Source organism: Hypanus sabinus, chromosome 8 (assembly GCF_030144855.1).
Source record: "Hypanus sabinus isolate sHypSab1 chromosome 8, sHypSab1.hap1, whole genome shotgun sequence".
NCBI classification, from domain to species: Eukaryota; Metazoa; Chordata; class Chondrichthyes; order Myliobatiformes; family Dasyatidae; genus Hypanus; species Hypanus sabinus.
In genome coordinates this window covers 20306231-20328600 of record NC_082713.1, presented here as the reverse complement: position 1 = coordinate 20328600, position 22370 = coordinate 20306231, and the positions used below count along the sequence as shown (strand labels likewise).

General features: G+C 41.9%; 1 protein-coding gene across 1 annotated transcript in view; it reads right to left on the bottom strand.

The window, feature by feature from the left end:
• The window catches only part of ophn1 (oligophrenin 1), a 231309-nt gene that overhangs the window by 129366 nt on the left and 79573 nt on the right, over positions 1-22370 (bottom strand). The window contains exons 3-4 of the mRNA XM_059976800.1: positions 11403-11464; positions 2179-2250 (exon numbers count right to left, since the gene is read on the bottom strand). Of these exons, the coding sequence (XP_059832783.1) occupies positions 2179-2250; positions 11403-11464 (134 nt within the window). The remainder of the gene's footprint in view (positions 1-2178; positions 2251-11402; positions 11465-22370) is intronic.

Genomic DNA, 22370 nt, shown 5'->3' with positions numbered 1-22370 from the left:
TTTCATAAAATTATGAGGAGTATATAGGATAGAAATAAGAATCTGCATCTCAGGGCAGGAGAGTTTAGCACAAGAGGGCACAGTTTAAGGTGACAGGAGAGAAATTTAAAGATATGAAGTGTAAGTTTTTCTGCACAGGGGGTGGTGAGTGTCTGGATGAATTTCCAGAGGAGATGGTAGAGGCTAACATCTTAATGTTTAAAAAGGCTTTTGGGTATGTACTTGGATATGAAAGGCAGGGGAGATACAAGAAATGGAATTAAGAGAGATATTTAATTCTCTCTTAATACTCTCTTAATTCTACTTCCCTTGAATAAATAGCCAAACTGGCATTTTGCCCATATGAAGGACAAGTTATCTTGCCTGACTAAAGAACATGGAATGACATGGAATGGTCCCAATCCACCCTCTGAATCTGCAGGAATTAGTCCAACATTGCAAAATAACCTTCTTTGGAGAAAGCCAACACTCATGGTAACTGGTTTGATTCCATTAATTGAACATAATAGGATCATTAAGGTGGCAAATGACAAAAGGGTAACAAATGTCCAAAATTATTGACACAACATGTCCACGGTTAAACTCTTGACACAAACCAACAGAGGATAGAAACCTCTACAACAGCCAAACCCATTCAACCTCCAGAATCGGATTCAAAACAGCATCATTTCAGGGTAACTGTCTGCTCTTTGACCATGCTGACTTCACCAATGAGGCTGTTTTGACCTTGTTTGAGCAAATGCACAGAACCATGCACTTGCCCAGAACTTCAGGTGCATAGATGCGACTGTAACGTCAGAAATCCAATGCACCAAATACTTACTACAAGCCATCCCAGGGTTACAAACAGGTTCTGCCTTTACAGACAAAAATCAATTTTGTCCCCAAGTCAGAAATAAACTCACTAGATACAGTAACAATACTTCCACTATTTTGTAATGAATCTTGATGAGGGAATTAACATGACTATTTATTTATTAGTTTCCATTGCCTTATAGAGCCAGAGTCATAGAACACTACAATACAGAAACGGGCCCTTTTGCCCATCTAGTCTGTGCCAAACTATTAACTATTATCTCAACCCAAGGACCAGGCCTACCCTTTTCCATAATTACCTTGAAGCTAATGGCATTATAATCACTAGTAACAGCAGTGCAGAATTGGGATGCCCCCAACTCAACAACAGGCTTCAACGGACTTGTAGTATCAGTGGATGCTGCATTATTTAATAGGGTATTGATGTGTAAGTATCAATAGAAGTGATTGCTTGTCAATATCCAAAGCAGCTCTTTTAAGCAGCCTCCCACAGTGAAACTAGCAGCCTTCATTCTTAAGAGACAATAGTGTCTCGCTGCTACAAGGTGGATTTAAGATTTACAGTACTGTGAAAAATTCTTCATATACAGTATATAGCTGGGGTGGCTAAGCCTTTTGCACAGTACTGTAGTAATTATATGTATTGCACAGAACTGCTGCCACAAAAAAAAATCATGACTTACGTCAGTAATGATAAACTTGATTCTAATATGGGTCCCTATTGTGGACTGAGAGTGGGAAGGGGGCAGGAAGAAGGGAATTATAGTTGGGAAAAGGAGAAGGGAGAGGGAAGGGAGTGGGAAGCACCAGGGAGATATTCTGTAATGATCAGTAAACCAATTGCTTAGAATCAAATTACCTTACCTGGTATCTCAGGGCTGGGTGTGTCCGCACCCGTGCCACCCCCTACTCCTGGAACTCCTTCTCTGCAACCTGTCCCACACCCCTCCCACGGCACTCCGTTCTTGCTACTCCAAACATCCCTTGCCAGATTTACAAACTCGTTCTCTGCTCCACACTGATAAATACAGTACTGTGCCAAGTCTTAGGTGCCCAGGCTATATTCGGATGCCTAAGACTTTTGAACAGTACTGTTTGCATGCAGAATTCCTTTCCCAAGACTGGTTCTCCTTTGAATCTACTAAGAGTTATGGGAGATCCTTCATATGCATGGCTCTGCCTAGGTTGAATGTTTGTTACCCAAAGAGGGACTGCAGAGAGAAGATGACAACACATTCAATGTCAGTACTAGCTGCAACAGAATACATCGTAGCAAAACACTGAGGCAAAACAGAGAGAGTGAGGAAAACAATCAAAGTACATGGTTGAACAAACATCACTTTTAATAGGGAAATAGCTTACCTTTGCAACTCCAATGTGGTCTCTTTTAAAGATCTCCAGTGGTTTAATTAGGAAGTTGCTGGAATTCTGAATCTACAAACAAAAGCCAAGTGGTAAATGAAGGCAAAGGTCTCAGTCCCAGATCTCCCAATGAATGAGATAAATGACTTGAGAGAGGTGGATCCAGGCTCTTGAAGAAAAGGGATAACTTCACTCGTCCCATCACAGAAATGTTCCCACAACCAATGTACTCTCATGTTCTTGATATTTATTGCATTTATATTTATATTACTGAATCTTCTTTTTGCATTTGCAGAGCTTGTTGTCTTCTGCACTCTGGTTGAATGGCCTAGTTGGGTGGCTGCTCAATGAGTCTATGATAGTTACTAATCTATAGATTTGTTGAGTATGCCCACAAGAAAATGGACCTCATATATGATATGTTGTCATCATATATGGACTTTGATAAGAAAATTTTATTTAATTTACTTTCACAATCCAAACTCTGCTTTGAAAGTGATTAATTAAACCAATCCATCCAAACTGTTAAGTAACTTAAAAGTTTTTGGAGGGTTGAACAGGAAGTTACACCAAAAAAAAAACTCAGATATGGAGTAACAGCCAAGGGATTGCAATGAGATTTAAATATTCCACAGTTAAATTCTTGACAAGCACCAAATGCTTCACCTTCCTACCCCTTGCAAAATGGTTCTATCCATTATTTCTGCCACATTACAAACCTCTGGGACGAGATGCCAGTGCATGCGGTGGATACGATTTTGATTTCAATGCTTACGAGAACTTTGGATAAGTACATGGATAGTAGGTGTATGGAGGGCTATGGTCTGGGTGCAGGTCAGGGATTAGGCAGTTTAAATGGTTTGGCATGGGCTAGATAGGCCAAAGGGCCTGTTTCTGTGCTGTAGTTTTCTATGACGCTATGACTCTGCTACAGCAGTGGGGAGGGAGGAGGAGGAAGAAAAAGGGAAACCACTAGGAGGAATATGTTGGTGATGGGCAGGCAGACTGGGTGGAGCGGCAGCAAGAAGCAGGGATCTGCGGGTGTAAGGTGAACTTGGCAGATGAGAAGAAAAAAGAAGGGGGGGGGAAGCAGGTTACCCAAACTTGGAGTATTCAATATTCATATCGTTGGGTTAAAGACCATTTAGGAGGAATATGAGGTGCTCCTCCACTGGTTTGCAGATCGCCTCACCTTGGTAATGGAGGAGGCTGTAAGCAGACAGGTTGACGTCTGAATGGGGAGGGGAATTAAAATGACTAGCAGCTGGAAGCTCCAAGTAGGTGTGGCGGATGAAGTGAAGATACTCCACAAAGCAGTTGTCTAATTGGAGCCCATTTTCTCCAATGTAGAGGAGATCACAGTGGGAGCACCAGAAACAGTAAAGAAGATCAGAACATTCTCGTGCGGAAGACTGCCTCATCCTGTTTTGAGTCTTGGATGGTAGTGAGGGATGGTGTAAGGACACCTGCTACATTTCCTCTGGTTATGGGGAGGGAGACAGATGAGTACTGGGGGCCAAGCAGGCCAGGGAGTCATGGACAGAGTGATCTTTGCAGAAAGCAGAAACGTATAAGAAGGAGAACATGCAGCAGTTGATGGGACCACGTTGTAACTGGCAGAAGCTGTGAAGAATGATGTGCCAGAAAAGTAGGCCGGTGAAACGGCAGCTGATGACCTGGGGAACTCTATTCTTGTTCTGCCTAAGGATGAGGGCATAGGAAAATGGGGGGAGATCAGAAGTGTGGGATATAGAGGAGATGTGGGTTCCAACAATAACACCGAGGCAGAAAACCCATTTTCCAAAAAAAAGGAGGACATCTCGGATGTCCTGAATTAGAATCAGAATCAGGTTTAATATCACTGGCTTAAAGTATATAATGAAATATGTTGTTTTGTGAAAGCAGTGCATTGCAATAAATGATAGAATATAAATTACAATAAGAAATACATATATACTGCATGTACATATTTATATATTTATACATGCAGTCTTGTGTGTGTGTGTGTGTGTGTGTGTGTGAGTATATATTTAAATTAAGTTAAATAAATAGTGCAAAGAGACAGTAAAACCGAGGTGGATAAATGGTGAAGTAGTGTGCATGGCTTCATTGTCCTTTCAAAAATCTGATAGCAATGTGGAAGAAGCTATTCCTTAAATGTCAAGTATCTCATCTCAAGAACAGTTGTGGTAGAGACATAGGAACTGAAAACAGAATGGCATTCTTATAGAGTGGGAGGAAGTGTAGTTGAGGTAGCTATGGGAGTCAGTGGGTTTGTCGAAAACGTTGGTGGTTAAGATGTTTCCTCAGATGAGACAAAGATATGAAGAAAAAGGAGGCAGGTGTCAAAAGTAGACAAGGAGAATTTAAAGGCAGCATGGAAATTGTCTATGAAAACATACTGGCTAGGACAGGATGGTGCAAGTGCAAACAAGGATGGTCTGAGAAGCTAAGATACAGAAACTTGCCGTCTCATGTTTGCTAAAATTTCAAATCATTTATCAGTGGAATGAAAGGACTGCAGTTGACATTTCCATTCTAAAAGCTAAAATAGTAAACTGGATATTGAATCTGTTCATAGAACAGAATTACTTACTGCTTTATTGGGGAGAAAGTTGTGGCCATATACACTCAGTGGCCGCTTTATTAGGTAGCACTTGTACATCTTCTCATTAATGCAAATATCTAATCAGCCAATCATTGGCAGCAACTCAGAGGTTCAGTTGTTGTTCAGACCCAACATCGGAATGAGGAAGAAATGAGATCTAATTGTCTTTGACTGTGGAATGGCTGTTGTTGCCAGACGGGATAGTTTGAGTATCACAGAAACTGCTGATCTGGGATTTTCATGCACAACTATCTCTGGAGTTTACAGAGAATTGTACAAAGTATGAAAAACACTCAGTGAACAGCAGTTCTGCAGGTGAAAATACCTTGTTAATGAGAGAGATCAAAAGAGAATGGCCAGATTGCTTCAAGCTGACAGGAGGGCGACAATAACCATGCGTTACAACTGTGGTGTACAAAAGAGCAACTCTGAACACATAACACATCGAACTTTGAAGTGGATGGGTTGCAGCAGCAGAAGACAACAAACTGGAAACAGTGCCCACTTTAGTAAGTACAGGACGTATCTAATAAAGTGGCCGCTGAGTGTATAGTTAAAATCTGTCATCTTGCCAGATTTGAAATGGAGTACTTAGAGACACTGACTAAACTCTTCACTCATCGTGAAAGAGATGCTCAAAAAATAAAGAGCCACTCATTTGAAACGCTGAGACAAAAAAAAATCTTCTGAATGGGGCAAGTCTTCGAAACTCTTCCTCAAAAGGTCTGTGGAAGCAGAGTGTTTTAATATTTTTAAGGCAGGTTCTTGTGAGAGATTACTCTGGTTAATTTGAATGTGGCGTTGACGTATCAGTCAGATCTGCTATGATCTCTCTGAATGGTGGGGCAGCCCAGTGGGGTTAAAGGGCTACTCCTGTGTGTATTTCTGGACAAAACCTGCTTAAGAGAGAAAAACATGAATTAATCTTAAACCTCTTTGTCCTACCCCAAAGAGGAACTGCTGGAAAAACTTGACTCATGCCTGGTTGTGACAGCAATTGTCTTCCCAAGTGTAGTTTCAATAGATCTCTGAGTGACAGAACAATCATAAAGCAACAAACCCAGAAATTCTCCTTAATGGTCAAGTGTAAAAAAGTTGAAACATTTAAAACCAAGAGAAATCTGCAGATGCTGGAAATCTGAGTAACACACACAAAATGCTGGAGGAACTCAGCAGGCCAGGCAGCATCTATTTTGGGCTGAAACCCTTTGGCAGGACTGGAGAAAAAAGCTGAGGAGTAGATTTAAAAGTTGGGGAGAGGGGAGAGAGAACCACCAGGTGACAGGTGAAACCTGGAGGGGGAGGGATGAAGTAAAGAGCTGGGAAGTTGATTGGTGAAAGAGACAGATGGCCATGGAAGAAAGAAAAGTGGGGAGGAGCACCAGAGAGAGGCGATGGGCGGGCAAGGACATAAAGTAAAAGAGGTTAAGGGGGATGGGAAATGGTGAAAGGGAGGAATGGGGGGCATTACCAGAAGTTTGAGAAATCAATGTTCATGCCAACAGGTTGGAGGCTACCCAGACGGAATATGAGGTTTTGTTCCTCCAACCTAAGTGTGACCTCATCACGACGGTTGAGGAGGCCATGGATGGACATATCGGAATGGGAATGGGAAGTTGAATTAAAGTGGGTGATCACTGGGAGATTCCGCTTTTTCCAGTGGACAGAGCATAGGTGCTCAGTGAAGCTGTCTCCCAACCTACGTTGGGTCTCACTGATATACACAGTACATGACCCCAACAGACTCACAGGCGATGTGCCACCTCCCCTGGAAGGACTGTTTAGCGCCCTGAATGGGTGTGAGGGAGGAAGTGTAGGGGCAGGTGTTCCACTTGCACGGTAAGTGTCAGGAGGGAGATTAGCAAGGAGGGGCGAGGACAAGGGAGTCACGTAGGGAGCGATCCCTGCAGAAAGTGAGGGGGGGGCAAGGAAAGATGGTGGGATCCCGTTGGAGGTGGCGGACATTTTGGAGAATTATGTGCTGGGCGCAGAGGCTAGTGGGCTGGTAGGTGAGGACAAGAGGACCCCTAACCCTGGTAGGGTGGCGGGAAGATGGGGTAAGAGCAGACGTGCGTGACATGGATTTCAAAACTGTGCATCTGCTCTACTTTAAGTAATGTAGGAAATTGAAAGAACAGCACCTGAGAAGATTACTTGAACCAATTTTATTGTTGCAATTTTATTCATCAGTGAAAAGGAACTTAAAATAGAATTAGATTGCCTGGTTTACTGCGTTGCAGCAGGGCTTTTTTAGATTACCCCTCAAGTTGCTCATAGATCATACGGTGCTGAACAAAGAACAGCCCCGTACAGGCCCTTCAGCCCACAATGTTATGCTGACCACTTGACCTGCTCTGAAATCAATCTAAGCCTTTTCTCCCACATAGCCTTCCATTTCTTCATATACAACTTGTCACTGAGATCAATTGCATCAATGATAGGTTTCCTCCCTGAATGACTGCAGCTACACGTCAAACATTGGTAGACCTTTCTGTCTCAATAATACAACCAGCATGCAGTTGTTATTTATGATAAATGGGGCACTTAAGGCAATAATTGACCTGAGTGTTAAAACAAACTTTAGAATGGGTTTGAATTTTATACCTGAGCTGATCACTGCAGAGAACAAGGTCGTTCCAGTTCAAGTACAATCCTTAAACAATGTAATGCGTGGTCACTGCAACTTAATCATTCCCCCTCTGGATATTAACTGTTACATGTGAGGCTGCTCAGTCCTTTGGAGCTTTCACCTTTTATCAACCCCCATCCCAGACATATCAAAAAAAATCTAATTTCAGGACTCTCTCAATCCCCTTACACCTTCCATAAGCCAAAGGAGCAGAATTAGGCCCACTCAGTCTGCTCCATCATTCCACCATGGCTGATTTACAATCCTCTCAACCTCATTCTTCTGCCTTCTCCCCATCAACCTTTGACACCCTGGCTATTCAAGAACCTATCCACCTCTGCCTTAAATATGCCCATTGACTTGGCCTCCACAGCCACCTATGGCAAAGAATTCACCACCCTCTGGCTAAAAGAGTTCCTCTTCATCTCTGTTCTAAAGGGACGTCCTTCCACTCTGAAGCTGTGCTCTGTGGTCCTAGACCCTCTCAATATTGAAAATATCTTCATCACATCCTCTCTATCTTGCCGTTTCAATATTTATTGCCAGAACAATTGAAATGATGCAACTGGAACCCGAACGTATAAAAGAGGCAGCAGCCTCACCTCAACCAAGACTGACAGATGGCGCACAAGGTTTCAGAAGCTGCTCCTTCTGGTCCCAGACTCCCCCACTACAGGAAACATCCTCTGCACATCTCTGTTCAATTCTCTCTGATTAGGATTTAACAATCAGTTCAACTACTGTGGGCTTCTCTCTGCTTATAACTATCTAAACTGATTAACGTACCCTGATGGATCTCTGTTAACTCGAGACACCAGATATCAACCTCTGTTACACGCGCTATAAGTATAAAATCACACTCAGACTGTGCTCCATTGCAGAATTCAGAATGGAAGCCCATTGTCCAGCTACTGTGACACTTAGGGTAATGAATGGATGCATTCAACAATTAATTTTTTCCACAATTCTCTCACTATGCTACTTTCAACACTACGTGGACAAAACCTGTGGGGGTGGAGAAGAGGCATAGGTGTGGGTCTTGCTAAAGCCATACACTTAAGAGTCACAGAACAAGGCAGGACAGAAACAGGCCCTTCAGCCCATCTAGTCTGTGCTGAACTGTAAATCTGCCCAGTCCCATCGACCTGCACTCACACCACAGCCCTCCATATTCCTCCCATCCACATTCTTACTCAAACTCCTCTTAAGCGTAGAGTTGTATCCACCACTTCCACTGGCAGCTCAGTCCACACTCTCACTCTAAATGAAGGAGTCCCCCCTCATAGTTCCCCTTAAACTTTTCACCTTTCACCCTTAACCCACAGCCTCCAGACCCACCCAACCTCAGTGGAAAAAGCCTGCTTCTATTTACCCTATCTATACCCCTCATAACTGTGTACGCCTCTGTCAAACCTCCCCTCATTCTTCCTTGCTCCAGGGAATGCAATCCAAACCAATTCAACCTTTCCCTGTAATTTATATCCTTACATATCATCGTAAATGATCTCTGCACTCTTTTAATCTTATTCATATCTTTCCTGTAGGTAACTGACCAAAACTTCATACCATACACCATTTTTGGCCTCACCAAAGACTTAAGACAACTTGAACATAACATTCCAGCTCCTGTACTCAATACTCTGATTTTACTCAGAACTTAAAAGTTTTTTTCAGATAAATGAACTGTAAAACAAAGGTGAGAGTAGATATTGGATTGCTGAAAAATAATGCTGGAGAGCTAGTAATCGGGGACAAGGAAATCGCGGATGAACTGAATAAGTCTCTTGCATCAGTCTTCACTGTGGAAGACACTAGTAGCATGACGGAAGTTTGAGAGGGCCAAGGGGCAGAAGTGAATGCGGTAGCTATTACTAGGAAGATGGTGCTTGTGAAACTGAAAGTAGACAAGTCAGCTGGATCAGATAGTCACACCCCAGGGGTCTAAAAGAGATTTGAAAGCATTAGTAATTGCAAACATCACTCCACTTTTCAAGAAGGGAGACAGGCAGAAGAAAGGAAATTATAGGCCTGTTAGCCTGACCTCAGTGGTTTGGAAGATGTTGGAGTTAATTGTTAAGAATGTGGTTTCAGGGTACTTGGCAGCACATGACAAAATAGCCCAAAGTCAGCACGGTTTCCTTAAGGGAAAATCTTGCCTGACAAATCTGTTGGAATTCGTTGAAGACATAACAAGCAGGATAGACAAATGAGAATTGGTGGGTGTTGCTCTTGGATTATCAGAAGGCCTTTGACAAGGTGCAGCACATGAGACTGTTAAACAAGCAATGAGTCCATGGTATGACAGGACAGATTCTAACATGGATAAAGCATTGGCTGAATGGCAAGAGGTACAGTAACTGGCTGCTGGTGACTAGTAGTGTTCCTCAGGTTGGGACTGCATCTTCTTATGTTATATGTCAATGACTTGGATGGTGAAATTGATGGCTTTGTGACCAAGTTTGCAGACGATATCAAGATAAGTGGAGGGACAAGTAGTGTTGAGGAAGCTGGAAGCCTGCAGAAGGACTCAGACAGATTAGGAGAATGGGCAAAGAGGTGGCAGATGGAACGCGGTGCCAGTAAGTGCGTAGTCAAGCACTTTGGTAGAAGGAATAAAAACACAGACTATTTTCTAAATGGGGAGAAAATTCAGAAGTCCAGGGTGCAAAGAGATTTGGAAGTCCTCTTGCAGGATTCCCTAAAGGTTCATTTGCAGGTTGAATCAGTGCTGAGGAAAGCAAACATAATGTTAGCATTCATTTCAAGAGGACTAGAATATAAAAGCAAGGATGTAATAGCGAGGCTACCTAGGACACTGCTGAGCAGCGATACTAGGAATGTTGTGAGCAGGTTTGGGACCCCTATTTAAGAAAGGATGTGCTGACATCGGGGAGGGATCTGAAGAGGTTCACAAGAATGATTCTGGGAGTGAATAGGTAAGCAATGATTGAAGGCTCTGAGCCAGTACTTGCCGGAATTTAGAAGAACGAGGAGGCGGACCTTATTGAAACTTACTGAATGCTGTAAGAGTTGGTGTTTCCTTTACTGGAGGAGTCTAGGACCAGAGAGCGCAGCCTCAAAATAGAAAGATGTCCAAAATAAGTCAAAGTAGACAAAGTTTCTGCAAAGGAAAATCTTGCCTGACCAATCTGTTAGTGTTCTTCGAGGAAGTGATAAGCAGGGTGGACAAATGAGAGGCAGTGGATGTCACTTACTTTGATTTTCAAAAGGTATTTGATACGGTGCCACACACGAGAAGGCAGGTGTATGGGGTTGAGCAGGATCCAGGATCAGACGTGATGGAATAGCAGAGCAGATTTGATGGGTGAATGGGCTAGCTCTGCTCCTGTGTTTCGTGGTCCATTTAGAATAGAGATGAGGAGGAAATTATTTATCCAGAGGGTATTGAGTCTGTGGAATTCATTGCCACAAGTGGCTGTGGAGGCCAGGATACTGAGTGGTTTTAAAACGAATGCTGACAGGGTTTTGATTAGTCAGGGCATGAAAGGCTACAGGGAGAAGGCAGGAGAATGGGGTTAAGAGGGAAATGGATGGCCATGATGAAATGGTGAAGCAGACTCATAGGCCGAATGGCCTAATACTGTGCCTACAGCCTCAACATTCGTGTTTATGAAAGCCAACGTGCCAGAAACTAACAAATGCAATTTTGCAGTAAAACCTGGCCCATCACTTTTCTGTGATGTACAAACAAATTAAAAAATAATTTCCTGAGGGCAAATCTAAAAATTACAAGTACTACAAGGTCTACAAAAGAAAGTTCCTCCATGGACAAGTATAGTGTAATTAAGCTCATATCACGGCCAACTACATTAACAGTTCTCCGTATGTTATTTCTGACTCCGCATTTTATATGTGCACGAATTACGTTATGGTTGATGATACTGACGTTGATACAGGAAGCAATAGCGTCCAAATGGAAATAGACACATTGCATTCCTCTTATAGCATATAAACTGAATAACTTACCATCATTACTCTTTCCTCTTCGACCTCTTGCAGCAGCCCTGCAAACTCCTTGAAGGATTCAGCTGAAAGAGACAGGAAATTTCACTGAGGGCATCAGAGCCTTACCTGCTTGACTTCAATACAACAGTACGAGCATGTGCAGAGACGTACGCATCTCTGAAAAGTGCAGGACAAAGTTTTACTGCTCCTGACTGCCTCTTCCTCACACCACAGAAGTCAACTATTCAGTAAAGATGCTGGATACATTGAGGAATATTCTAAAGTTATGCAAATATAGCAGATATCACTTCAAACAAAAACCAGTCTTCATTTCTTAACGTAAATTGCTACACGGACCGAAAATCTTTAACCCGATCCTGCGTTCCGCGGTGGATCGGGGGTAGTATCAAGATTTCCAGTCTGCTAAGGAATTTTTAAGGGGAGGGTTATCAAGCACCCTCTATTCCTAAGTTACGGTACTATCTGATAAGGTGGTAATGGTCTTGTTATTTGACAAGCAACTTTTTACATTCACTGATCACTCAGTGCAGAGGACTACCTACGAAAAGCAGAGTCTGGCATAATTGTGTAAATTACTTTGTCCCAGCAAAGGTGTTTGGACTCCTGGATTTGTCTGCTACTATGGATATTCAGTTCAAATAAATATTGAAGTAAATGATGTCATTGTAACTATTGACATTGTATTGAATCACCTACTGCTACCTTTCATCTTAAGGGTAGAAAAAATGTAATATACTTTTGAGTTTGAGAGACTCTACCATCAGAATGCCGGCTTGCTCTTTTCAATAATTAAAGATCTTTCTATCACCAGCTTCAGTATTTTTCTGGTGACAGATCACAGTCACAGATGGAAAGGGATCAAGGTGTAGCTTATAGATAGAACTATAATCATAGATTTGTGTATTTTAGCACTAGGAGGTCTAACTGATTTTACAAAACCCTGAATTGTCAAACATACAGACATGATTCCTTCCAGCTCAAGTACAAAGTTCCGTAAGAAGCGTAAGAGGAAGAGATTTTAACATTCCTGGCTGATTGGCAGGGTCAGAGAAAGTCCTGAGATCGAGGGAGCGCAAGTGTGGAACTCATTCAAAACAAGCAAAAAACAGATCTTCACAGACCTGATTCAAAGCTATTACTCGCCTCTTGTCCACCCTTCCAATAAGAAAAAAAAGTACGACTTGCTGAGATTGAAACTTGGTTGTCCAACCATCTTTGCATCTCATGGGATGCAATGACTACAGGTAGAGATTTACTAAATGATAGCCAACGCTGCACCACTAATCCACCAGTGGACGAAGGACAGAGCTAGTGGAGCAAGAGAGAAGGTGAAATAGAAGCTCTCTGATAGAAGGGTCGCACCCACGAACCAATTCCTCATCAGATGACCATACTCATTAATAGTGTAATGGTCGCGTGTCCAGTCACCCAAATTTTAACAACCAAATGCAACATGACTTCCATTTTTAATTCCCTGAATCTTTCATTAATTTCATACTGTTTTGCACACATTCCTTTTTTCCCCTATATACAGAACTGTGCAAAAGTCCTAAGCACATATACAGTGCCTATAAAAAGGATGCCCCCCCCTACCCCTGGGAAGTTTTCAGGTTCTTTTGATTTACAACATTGAATAATAGTGGATTTAATTTCACTTTTTTGACACTGATCAACAGAAAAAGACCCTTTTTGTCAATGTGAAAACAGATCTCTTCAAAGTGATCCAAATTAATGACTATAAATACAATATTAATGTAAACACAATAATTACAATATTAATATAAACACAATAATGGATTGCATAAGTATTCACCCCATTCAAGTCAGTATTTAGTAGATGTATCTTTGGCAGCAGTTACAGCCTTGGGTCTATGTGAATAGGTCTCTATCAGCTTTGTATATATAAAATGCAATTTTTTTCCCATTCTTTACAAAATTGCTCAAGCTCTGTCGGAGTACATGGTGATTGTGAGTGAACAGACTGTTCCAAGTCCAGCCACAAATTCTCAATTGGACTGAGGTCTGGACTCTGACTTGGCCACTCCAGGACATGGAGTTTGTTGTTTTTAAGCTATTCCTTTAGAGTTCTGGCTTGATGCTTGAATTCATTGTCTGCTGGAAAACAAATCTCCTCTCAAGTCATAGTTCTCCTGCAGACTGCATCTGGTTTTCCTCCAGGATTTCCCTGTATTTCGCTGCATTCATTTTTCCCTCCACCTTCACAAGCCTTCCAGGGCCTGCTGCAGTGAAGCGTCCCCACAGCACGATGCAGACACCACCATGCTTCATGTAGGGATGGTGTGTTCTGATGAAGTGCGGTGTTTGGCTTATGCCAAAAAACAGTGTTTAGTCTGATGGCCAAAAAGCTCAATTTTGGTTTCGTCAGACCAGAGAGCCTTCTTTTAACTGATTTCAGAGTCTCCCACCTGCTTCTTGGCCATCTCCAGCCAAGATTTCAAGTGGATTTTTTCAACAGTGTCACTCTCCCATAAAGCTGCAACTGGTAAACAACAGTTATATGCGCGGTCTCTCCCATCTCAGCCACTGAAACTTGTAACTCCACCAGTGTTGTCATGGGTCTCTTGGTGGTGTCCCTCACTAGTCCCCTATCTGCACGGTCACTCAGTGTTTGAGGACGGCCTGCTCTAGCCAGATTTACAGCTGTGCCATATTCTTGCCATTTCTTGATTATTGGTTTAACTGTACTCCGAGGGATATTCAGTGACTTGGAAATGTGCTTGTATCCATCTCCTGACTTGTGCTTTTCAATAACCTTTTTGTGGAGTTGCTTGGAGTGTTCTTTTGTCTTCGTAGTGTAGTTTTTGCCAGGGTACTGACTCCCCAGCAGTTGGACCTTCCAGATACAGGTGTATTCTTACTACAATCAATTGAAACACCTTGACTGCACATGGTGATCTCTATTTAAATAATTACGTGACTTCTAAAGCCAGTTAGCTGCACCAGTGATGATGTGGGTGTGTCATATTAAAGGGGGGGGTGAATACTTCTGCAATCAGTTATGCTGTGTTTTATATTTGTAATTAATTTAGATCACTTTATAGATATCTGTTTTCACTTTGACATGAAAGAATCTTTTTCTGTTGATCTGTGTCAAAAATGTCAAATCCACTGTGATTCAATGTTGTAGAATAATAAAACATGAAACCTTCCGGGGGGTGGGTTGAATACTTTTTATACACACTGTATAGCTAGGATGCCTAAGACAGTACTGTATTTGTCGATGTGGAGTGGAGAGCAAGGTAGTAAATCTGGCAGGAGCAAAGTACGTTAGGAGTGTGGAGGGCTGTGGGAGGTGTGTAGGACAAGTGGCAGAGAAGGAGCGCCAGGGGTGGGGGTGGAACGCCCAGCCTTGAGACACCAGGCAAGGTCATTTGATTCCAAACAATTGGTTTACTGATCATTACAGTTGGTCTCTCTGGTGCTTTGCACTCCCTCCCCTCTCCCTTCCCCTTTTCCCAACCATGATTCCCCTCTCCCTGCCCTCTTCCCACTCTCAGTCCGCAATACAGACCCACATCAAAATCAGGTTTATTATCACTCACATACACACGATTGTTTTTGTGACAGCAGTACAGTGCAATACATAAAATTACTACAGTACAGTGCAAAAGTCTTGGGCACACCAGCTATATAAATGTGCCTAAGATTTTTTCATAGTACCGTAATACGTGCCTAAAACTTTTGCAAAGTTCAGTGTACGTGCCTAAGATCTTTGCACCGTTTCATTTATGTGCCTAAGACTTTTGCACAGTTCTGTATATGTGCCCAAGAATTTTGTACTGTTCTATATGCATGTCTAAGACTTTTGCACAAGACTGTGAATCTCTTGAGTTCTATTAAAGGGACCTTACATACTTTGACCTGAGAATGGTTTGGGTGATGGATTCACTACACTTGTGTTTTCAGTGTCCAACAAAGCCAGTCTTTACTAAAGCTTATGGGAAACTATGAGACTGAACCATTAACTGAACACCTCAAATGCACCTGAATATATCAAGGCGGTCAGTATTCAGGATCTAGAACCTTAAGAGCAAAAAAGCAATTCAGAGTAACTATCTTAAGAATCCTTCAGGATCAAGAACCCACCTTGATGATACTGTTCAGCACATCCAACATAAATCTGAAGTTGGACATCAGAACCAGCAGTTCATCCGTCCAGCAGAGACACATAACTAATATCATGGAAAACAGAGGATCATTTAAATTATAACTAGTACACGCCAATAATTGGATCAGCCTTGGCTCCTTTTCTCATCAAAGCTAGAATTGAAAGTTAACTCAATGCACTAAGAGATCACTGGACTGGAAAGATGTTCCTGGCTAAATATCTGCCCCTAGTCATTAAGAAACATACATGATAGCAGTTATACACTTGAAAATCTGGTCAGCAGTTAGCTGGTCATAACCAGGCTATTTTTGTCTACGTCGAAACATTTATTGTGAAGGTCACTGTTTCAATATAGTGGTGCTTCATTCATATAACATATAACCATATAACAATCACAGCACGGAAACAGGCCATCTTGGCCCTCCTAGTCCGTGCCGAACCCTTAATCTCACCTAGTCCCACCTACCCGCACTCAGCCCATAACCCTCCACTCCTTTCCTGTCCATATACCTATCCAATTTTACCTTAAATGACACAACTGAACTGGCCTCTACTACTTCTACAGGAAGCTCATTCCACACAGCTATCACTCTTTGAGTAAAGAAATACCCCCTCGTGTTTCCCTTAAACTTCTGCCCCCTAACTCTCAAATCATGTCCTCTAGTTTGAATCTCCCCTACTCTCAATGGAAACAGCCTGTTCACGTCAGCTCTATCTATCCCTCTCAAAATTTTAAATACCTCGATCAAATCCCCCCTCAACCTTCTACGCTCCAATGAATAGAGACCTAACTTGTTCAACCTTTCTCTGTAACTTAATTGCTGAAACCCAGGTAACTTCCTAGTAAATCGTCTCTGCACTCTCTCTAATTTATTGATATCTTTCCTATAATTCGGTGACCAGAACTGCACACAATATTCCAAATTTGGCCTTACCAATGCCTTGTACAACTTTAGCATTACATCCCAAGTTCTGTACTCAATGCTTTGATTTATAAAGGCCAGCGTTCCAAAAGCCCTCTTCACCACCCTATCTACATGAGACTCCACTTTCAGGAAACTATGAATTCTTCATTCTGAAGAATTTTACAAAGGGCTGTCATATATTTTAAAAGAACTGCACAATATGTAAATTTTTCCTTTTCTGTAGAGCACAAAATATTGATGGTTTAAAACAACAGGATTGCAAGCCTGTCAAATCTAGAAATGGTATCTGGATAACTTAAATCCAGATATTTAAGAAACTATCAAAGAAAGAATTGGACAGGTATCAAGTGGGGCCACTTTGGAAGTCTTAGCTAGCAATGTTATTTAGTTTCAGCCTCAGAACCATTTCTTCTGGCTGTGATGCCAACTATCATAGCCTGGTTCAACTTGAGTGCCTGCTGATATTAACCACCATTTATGCCAGAGTGCTGCTAAACGCTCACTCAGTATTCTGCACCTACACTGCATGGTGGAACCTGACCTGCAATTTGTAGCTTGCAGAGACTAGTAGACAAGTCTGCTCGTGCTGAACAACAGAATAGCTTTAATGTGAAATAGTATCTAGCCAGTGATTTGTACAACCAATGTTGGGCTGGCTGGATCCTTGTTGTTATTGAAAACAGTTCAAAAATATAGATAAAAATCAGAAGTTGATTTCAAGGATGCCATTTCCTTGTTTAAGATTTTACACTGGAGCCAATCAAAACACAACAGGTTCCTTTAAATCAAACTATTTGTTGGTGTCAGATTTCAGAGCGAGGAAAATGCAGAATCCTTCCAGATCTTCAAAATCAGTGCAATAACGTCTCTCTGATGGAGCTAAAACAATGGGTGATAGTGACCTATAGACAATGCAGGCAAATCTTTTCAGGTTACTGGTTTATAAAAAGGGCCGTGTACGTGTCCAGGACAAAGAAGACAGGAAAGATCATTGTGGACATTATCCACCGAGCAAACTGCCTTTTCTGGAAAGCACTATCAGGCTATTAAAACAAAAACTTCATGACATCTTAAAATGACTCCAGGCAATGCATCTGATCAACCATTCTAGATAATCCCTTCCCACCCCCTCTATCTATTGTCTCAGTCACAGCACTGTAAAGACTTTAAACCACTTTTTATAACGTGGTTTACATTATAATTATATGCTAGGTTGTATTTATGCACATTCTGTTCCATATCTGTCCTTCTAACTTTAACTTTATATAATTATTTATTCTGTATAATTATTGAATGTTGACAGAGATTAGGACTGGGGTCTTGGGTGAGAAGGGCTGTGGTGATGGTGGTGGGCAAGGGAATGTCTGCATGTGGAGACTTGCCTCTACATCCATGTTAAGTCTAATATACTGGCTCCTCATGCAAATTCCTCCATTACTGTTCCCTTCACCCCACTTCCAACCTCCTCCTTCCACTACATATCTGGCACTACAGAAATACAACACGAGAAGATTTCATCTTCCATTCTCCCCATCAACGACCACACCGGCAGCTCTACTCTCACTCCCTTGCTTGTGCCCTGAACTCTCCATTCCCTCACCGAATCTCAGTTCTGGGCACCATTCCAGAATCGCTGTCAATAGTTCACCTCGAATACACCAGGGGCTTTTCCTGCCCTGAGTTCACAGTGCAATTAAAAGCCCCCGCTCTTGTTCCGTGGCTTGTAATTGAGAATGATACAACTTCTCTCCTCACTAATGCTGCCTAACACGCTGAAAATTGACATCTTTATTTCAATACCTACAACTCTCTGAAGCAGCTGTGGATCTTTGCCGATAGCTTCCACGAGTCATACATAAATGACAATGGTTGAACTTATGAAATCACTCAGGAATAGCTTAGCTTCCAGTTCCACGTCACCCACCAACTGCTAACAACGAGGAGAATGTAAACCTGTTCTCCAACCTTGCACGTATTACCACATAAATTGCAGGAACCCCACCCCAGATGAAAGAATTGTCATATGAATTGTGAGAGATGCAGGCTGGACCTTTAAGAAACATTTATTCAGCCTTTAACAATCCACAGATGTTGTTGAAAAGTAAACAATCTCAGAGTGCACCAAAACTACTTTCTCTGTCCACTGACACACCTCGTTTTAATAATCTTTTCAGTCTCGTGATTATGATGCCAGAACACTGTAAAATCCAGCTGCTGTTAATAATAAAAAAACATCACAAGTGAATTTTGGATATCCTGGGTCTCTGCTGCTTCCAACGAGCAGAACAGAGCTGGGGGCCCCCTGTTCATACATAGTATGGATGTCCAGAAAGCCTTAAAGTTTGATTACTTCACTCGCTAAGGGAATTTACAAATCAGTGCATGTGGGATATACATAGCCCCTCACCTCTGTCTTGCATTGTGCTGTTTTACTGAATCGATAAAAAAATAGGTTTTGACCATTCCGTCTGTCCCAACGATATTCACTATTTTTCCACCTGCAACTTTGTTTTTAAAATGAATCTGAGCAAAATGGGTGCACAGCTACAAGGAAATGAAAGGGACAGAAAGTCTTTGCTGAGTCACCCCAGAATTTTGTGTAAGTTTCTGAATCTAGTTTTGGGTTCAGATAGATACCCAATGCTAGCACCCCTTTCAATTCAGCAAATTAGTATTGGTGGGGAAGTGGGGGGGGGGGGGTTCTTAAATGGAAGGGAAAGCCATCTGGCCAGGGACTTGTTTCGATTATCTACGTTGAATGTTCTTTCAAAATAGAACTACAAGAATTTTGAAAGAACCATCCATAACTTTTTAAACAGTAATGAGTGAAAGGTGCAAAATTAGTCTGGAAAAGTCCTGAAATAATCAGATCACTCCTGAAAGTTAGCAAAGCACTGATGGCCAAATGCTCATTAGGGGAACGTTCTGTGCAGAGGAACCATTGTTCTAAGGAAATCATCACATATTTTGTTCCTTCGAACTTCATATGAACAGGTTGATAACCAAGCAAACATGCAAGGGGTGTCTTGACAGGATGCTGTGGAGAGGACACTTTCTCTTGTGAGGCAATCTAAAATCGGGAGTCACTATCGGCAAAATAAGCCAGGCAGGAGGTGGCATTTTGAAGACAGGTGAGGTGAGTTGTTTTCCCCCTTCGATTCATGGGTCTTTGAAACTTTCTTCCTCAAGGTATAGTGTTAACCGAAAATTCTTGGACTTGTCTTTTTTGTTAAGGCAGAGATTGACTGAGATATGACCGTGGGAAGTATTCTGTCTGGATTCCTCACGGCTTTGTACGGCAACTGCTCTGCCCGAGACCACAAGAAACTGCAGAGACGTGGACACAGCTCAACACAGCACTGAAATCAACCTTCCCTCTACAGGCTCCGTTTGTACTTCTCACTGCTCAGTAAAGTAGCCAGCACGAAGACCCCACCCACCCCGGACATTCTCTCTTCTCCCCCATCCTATCATGTAGAAGATACAAAAGCCTGAAAGCACATACCACCAGGCCCAAGGACAGTTTCTATCCCACTGTTATCAAACTCTTGAAAGGATCACTTGTACGATAAGATGGACTTTTGTCCTCTCAATCTACATCGTTATAATCTTGCATTTAATCGTTTACCTGCTCTGCACCATTTTGGTAGTTCTTGCACTTTATTCTGCATTCAATGCACTGTGTAATGACCTGACCTGTATGAACAGTGAACAAGATAGGATTTTCACTGTATCTTGGTACACGTGACAATATTAAAGCTATACAATACCAAACCAAAACCAGTTTGCTGTGGGAACATACAATTACAGACTAGTTAACCACAGTAATCTTAGAAAACCATTGGCAGATGTACAAAATTTACCGAAGTAGTACAGAGGGGGAGAACATTTTTAATGTGGCAACCTTTGTCATTCACAGAGGGTTTAAAGAGGAAAAAAGACTATTACAGGTGGTCTGGAGTGAGATACGGGTAAAGATTAGCTTTATTTGTCACAGGTACATTGAACATACAGTGAAATGCATTGTTTGTGTCGATGGCCAACACATTCCGAAGATGTAATGGGACAGCCTGCAATTGTTGCTATGCTTTTGGCACCAACGTAGCATGGCCACATCTTACTAACCCTAACCCGTATGCCTTTGGAATGGGGGGGGGGGGGGAAAGAAAGAACAGGGAACCAGGAGAAAACACAAATTCCTTACAGAGAGTAGCAGGAACTGAACCCTGATTACTGGCGCTGTAAGGTGTTATGCTACCCATTGCCCTGCCGTTGACACCCTAATGAGTCATGGTTACAGAGAGGTCTGCCATGATCTCGTTAATATTGTAGAGCAGGTATGTGGGAATGTATACCACGCCCTGCTCACAATTCATATATTTGGATGTAAATGCTTAAAGGGGAATTTTTGCATATATTATGGATGATTAATGCCATGGTTATTTCTCAAGGAAGTGTGCTCTTCTATTCTACTGAGGTCCAAGCAAGTGAAAGCATCACTGTCCGACAGTGTCTGGAGAAGAGGAAAAAGGGTAACAACAGATCTGTGGATTTTTCAAAGATGCGTCGCAACAAAGTTAACTTAATGAAACTGCAGTATACGTGCCCCCCACCCCGTTTTTCAAACATTTGCTTTACGACAGCTCGCTGTTACAAAAGACCTACATTAGTACCTGTTTTCACTAACCAAAGAGGATTTTCACTTTTACGATGAAAGACGCCTGCTTTATATGTATGTTTGCCCCGAGAAAGACTACCATGACCGTGAAGCCTTGTGCGGGCAGTTGTGTGCACATGCATGTACATACGTAGGCAAAATCGATTTTGGTTCGCTGTCCTCCCAATTTTGATAAGTGAAACTACACCATACGTACAATATTTCTACTTCATGTAGGCTGTATATTTATCATATCATTCCTGCCTTTACTATATGTTTGTGTTAATTTAGGTTTTATGTGTTATTTGGTTTGATTTGGTAGGTTATTTTTTGGGTCTGGGAACGCTCAAAAATTTTTCCTATATAAATTAATGGTAATTGCTTCTTCTCTTTACGACATTTCGGCTTACAAATGGTTTCATAGGAATGCTCTGCCTTTGGATAGCGGGGGAACCTGTGTTCAGGAAGTAATGAATTGTGTATTTAAAACATTTTTAAAAATTAAAACATTTCAATGGCACTTGGGACAAACCATAAAACCTAGGAGCAGAAGCAGGCCATTCAACCCATCAAGTCTGCTCAGCCATTCCATCACGGTCAATTTATTAGCCTTTCACCCCATTCTCCTGCCTTTTCCCCGTAACCTTTAATGCCCTGATTAATCAAGAACCTATCAGCCTCCTCCTTAAATATATCCAATGATCTGGCCTACACAACTGCCTGCGGCAATAAATTCCACAGATTCACCAGCCCTGGCAAAAGAAATTCCTCGTTATCTCTGTTCTAAATGGACGTGCCCCTATTCTGAGATTGTATCTCTGGTTCCAGACTCCCCACCATGGGAAACATCCTCTCCACATCCACTCTGTCTAGACCTTTCAAAAGTCGACAGGATTCAATGGTCTTCCTTCATTCATCTAAACTCTAGCAACTACAGGTCCAGAATCATCAAATGTCCTTGTGTTAACTCTTTCATTCCTGGGATTATTATCATGAACTTACATTATTATCATGACTCTAGCCAATGCCAGCACATCCCTTGATAGGTGACAACAAATTTCATGTCATATAGGTCAGTGATAACAAACCTGTGTGTTTTATATTCAGAAAGAGAGAGATTATATATATAATGAGCAAGAGAGAGAAAGAGAGAGAGAGAATGAGAATATTAGTCTAATTCCTACATTGATGGTCTGCACTGATTAGTAAAATAGTAAATAGTGTGTGTGTGTGTGTGTGTGTGTGTGTGTGTGTGT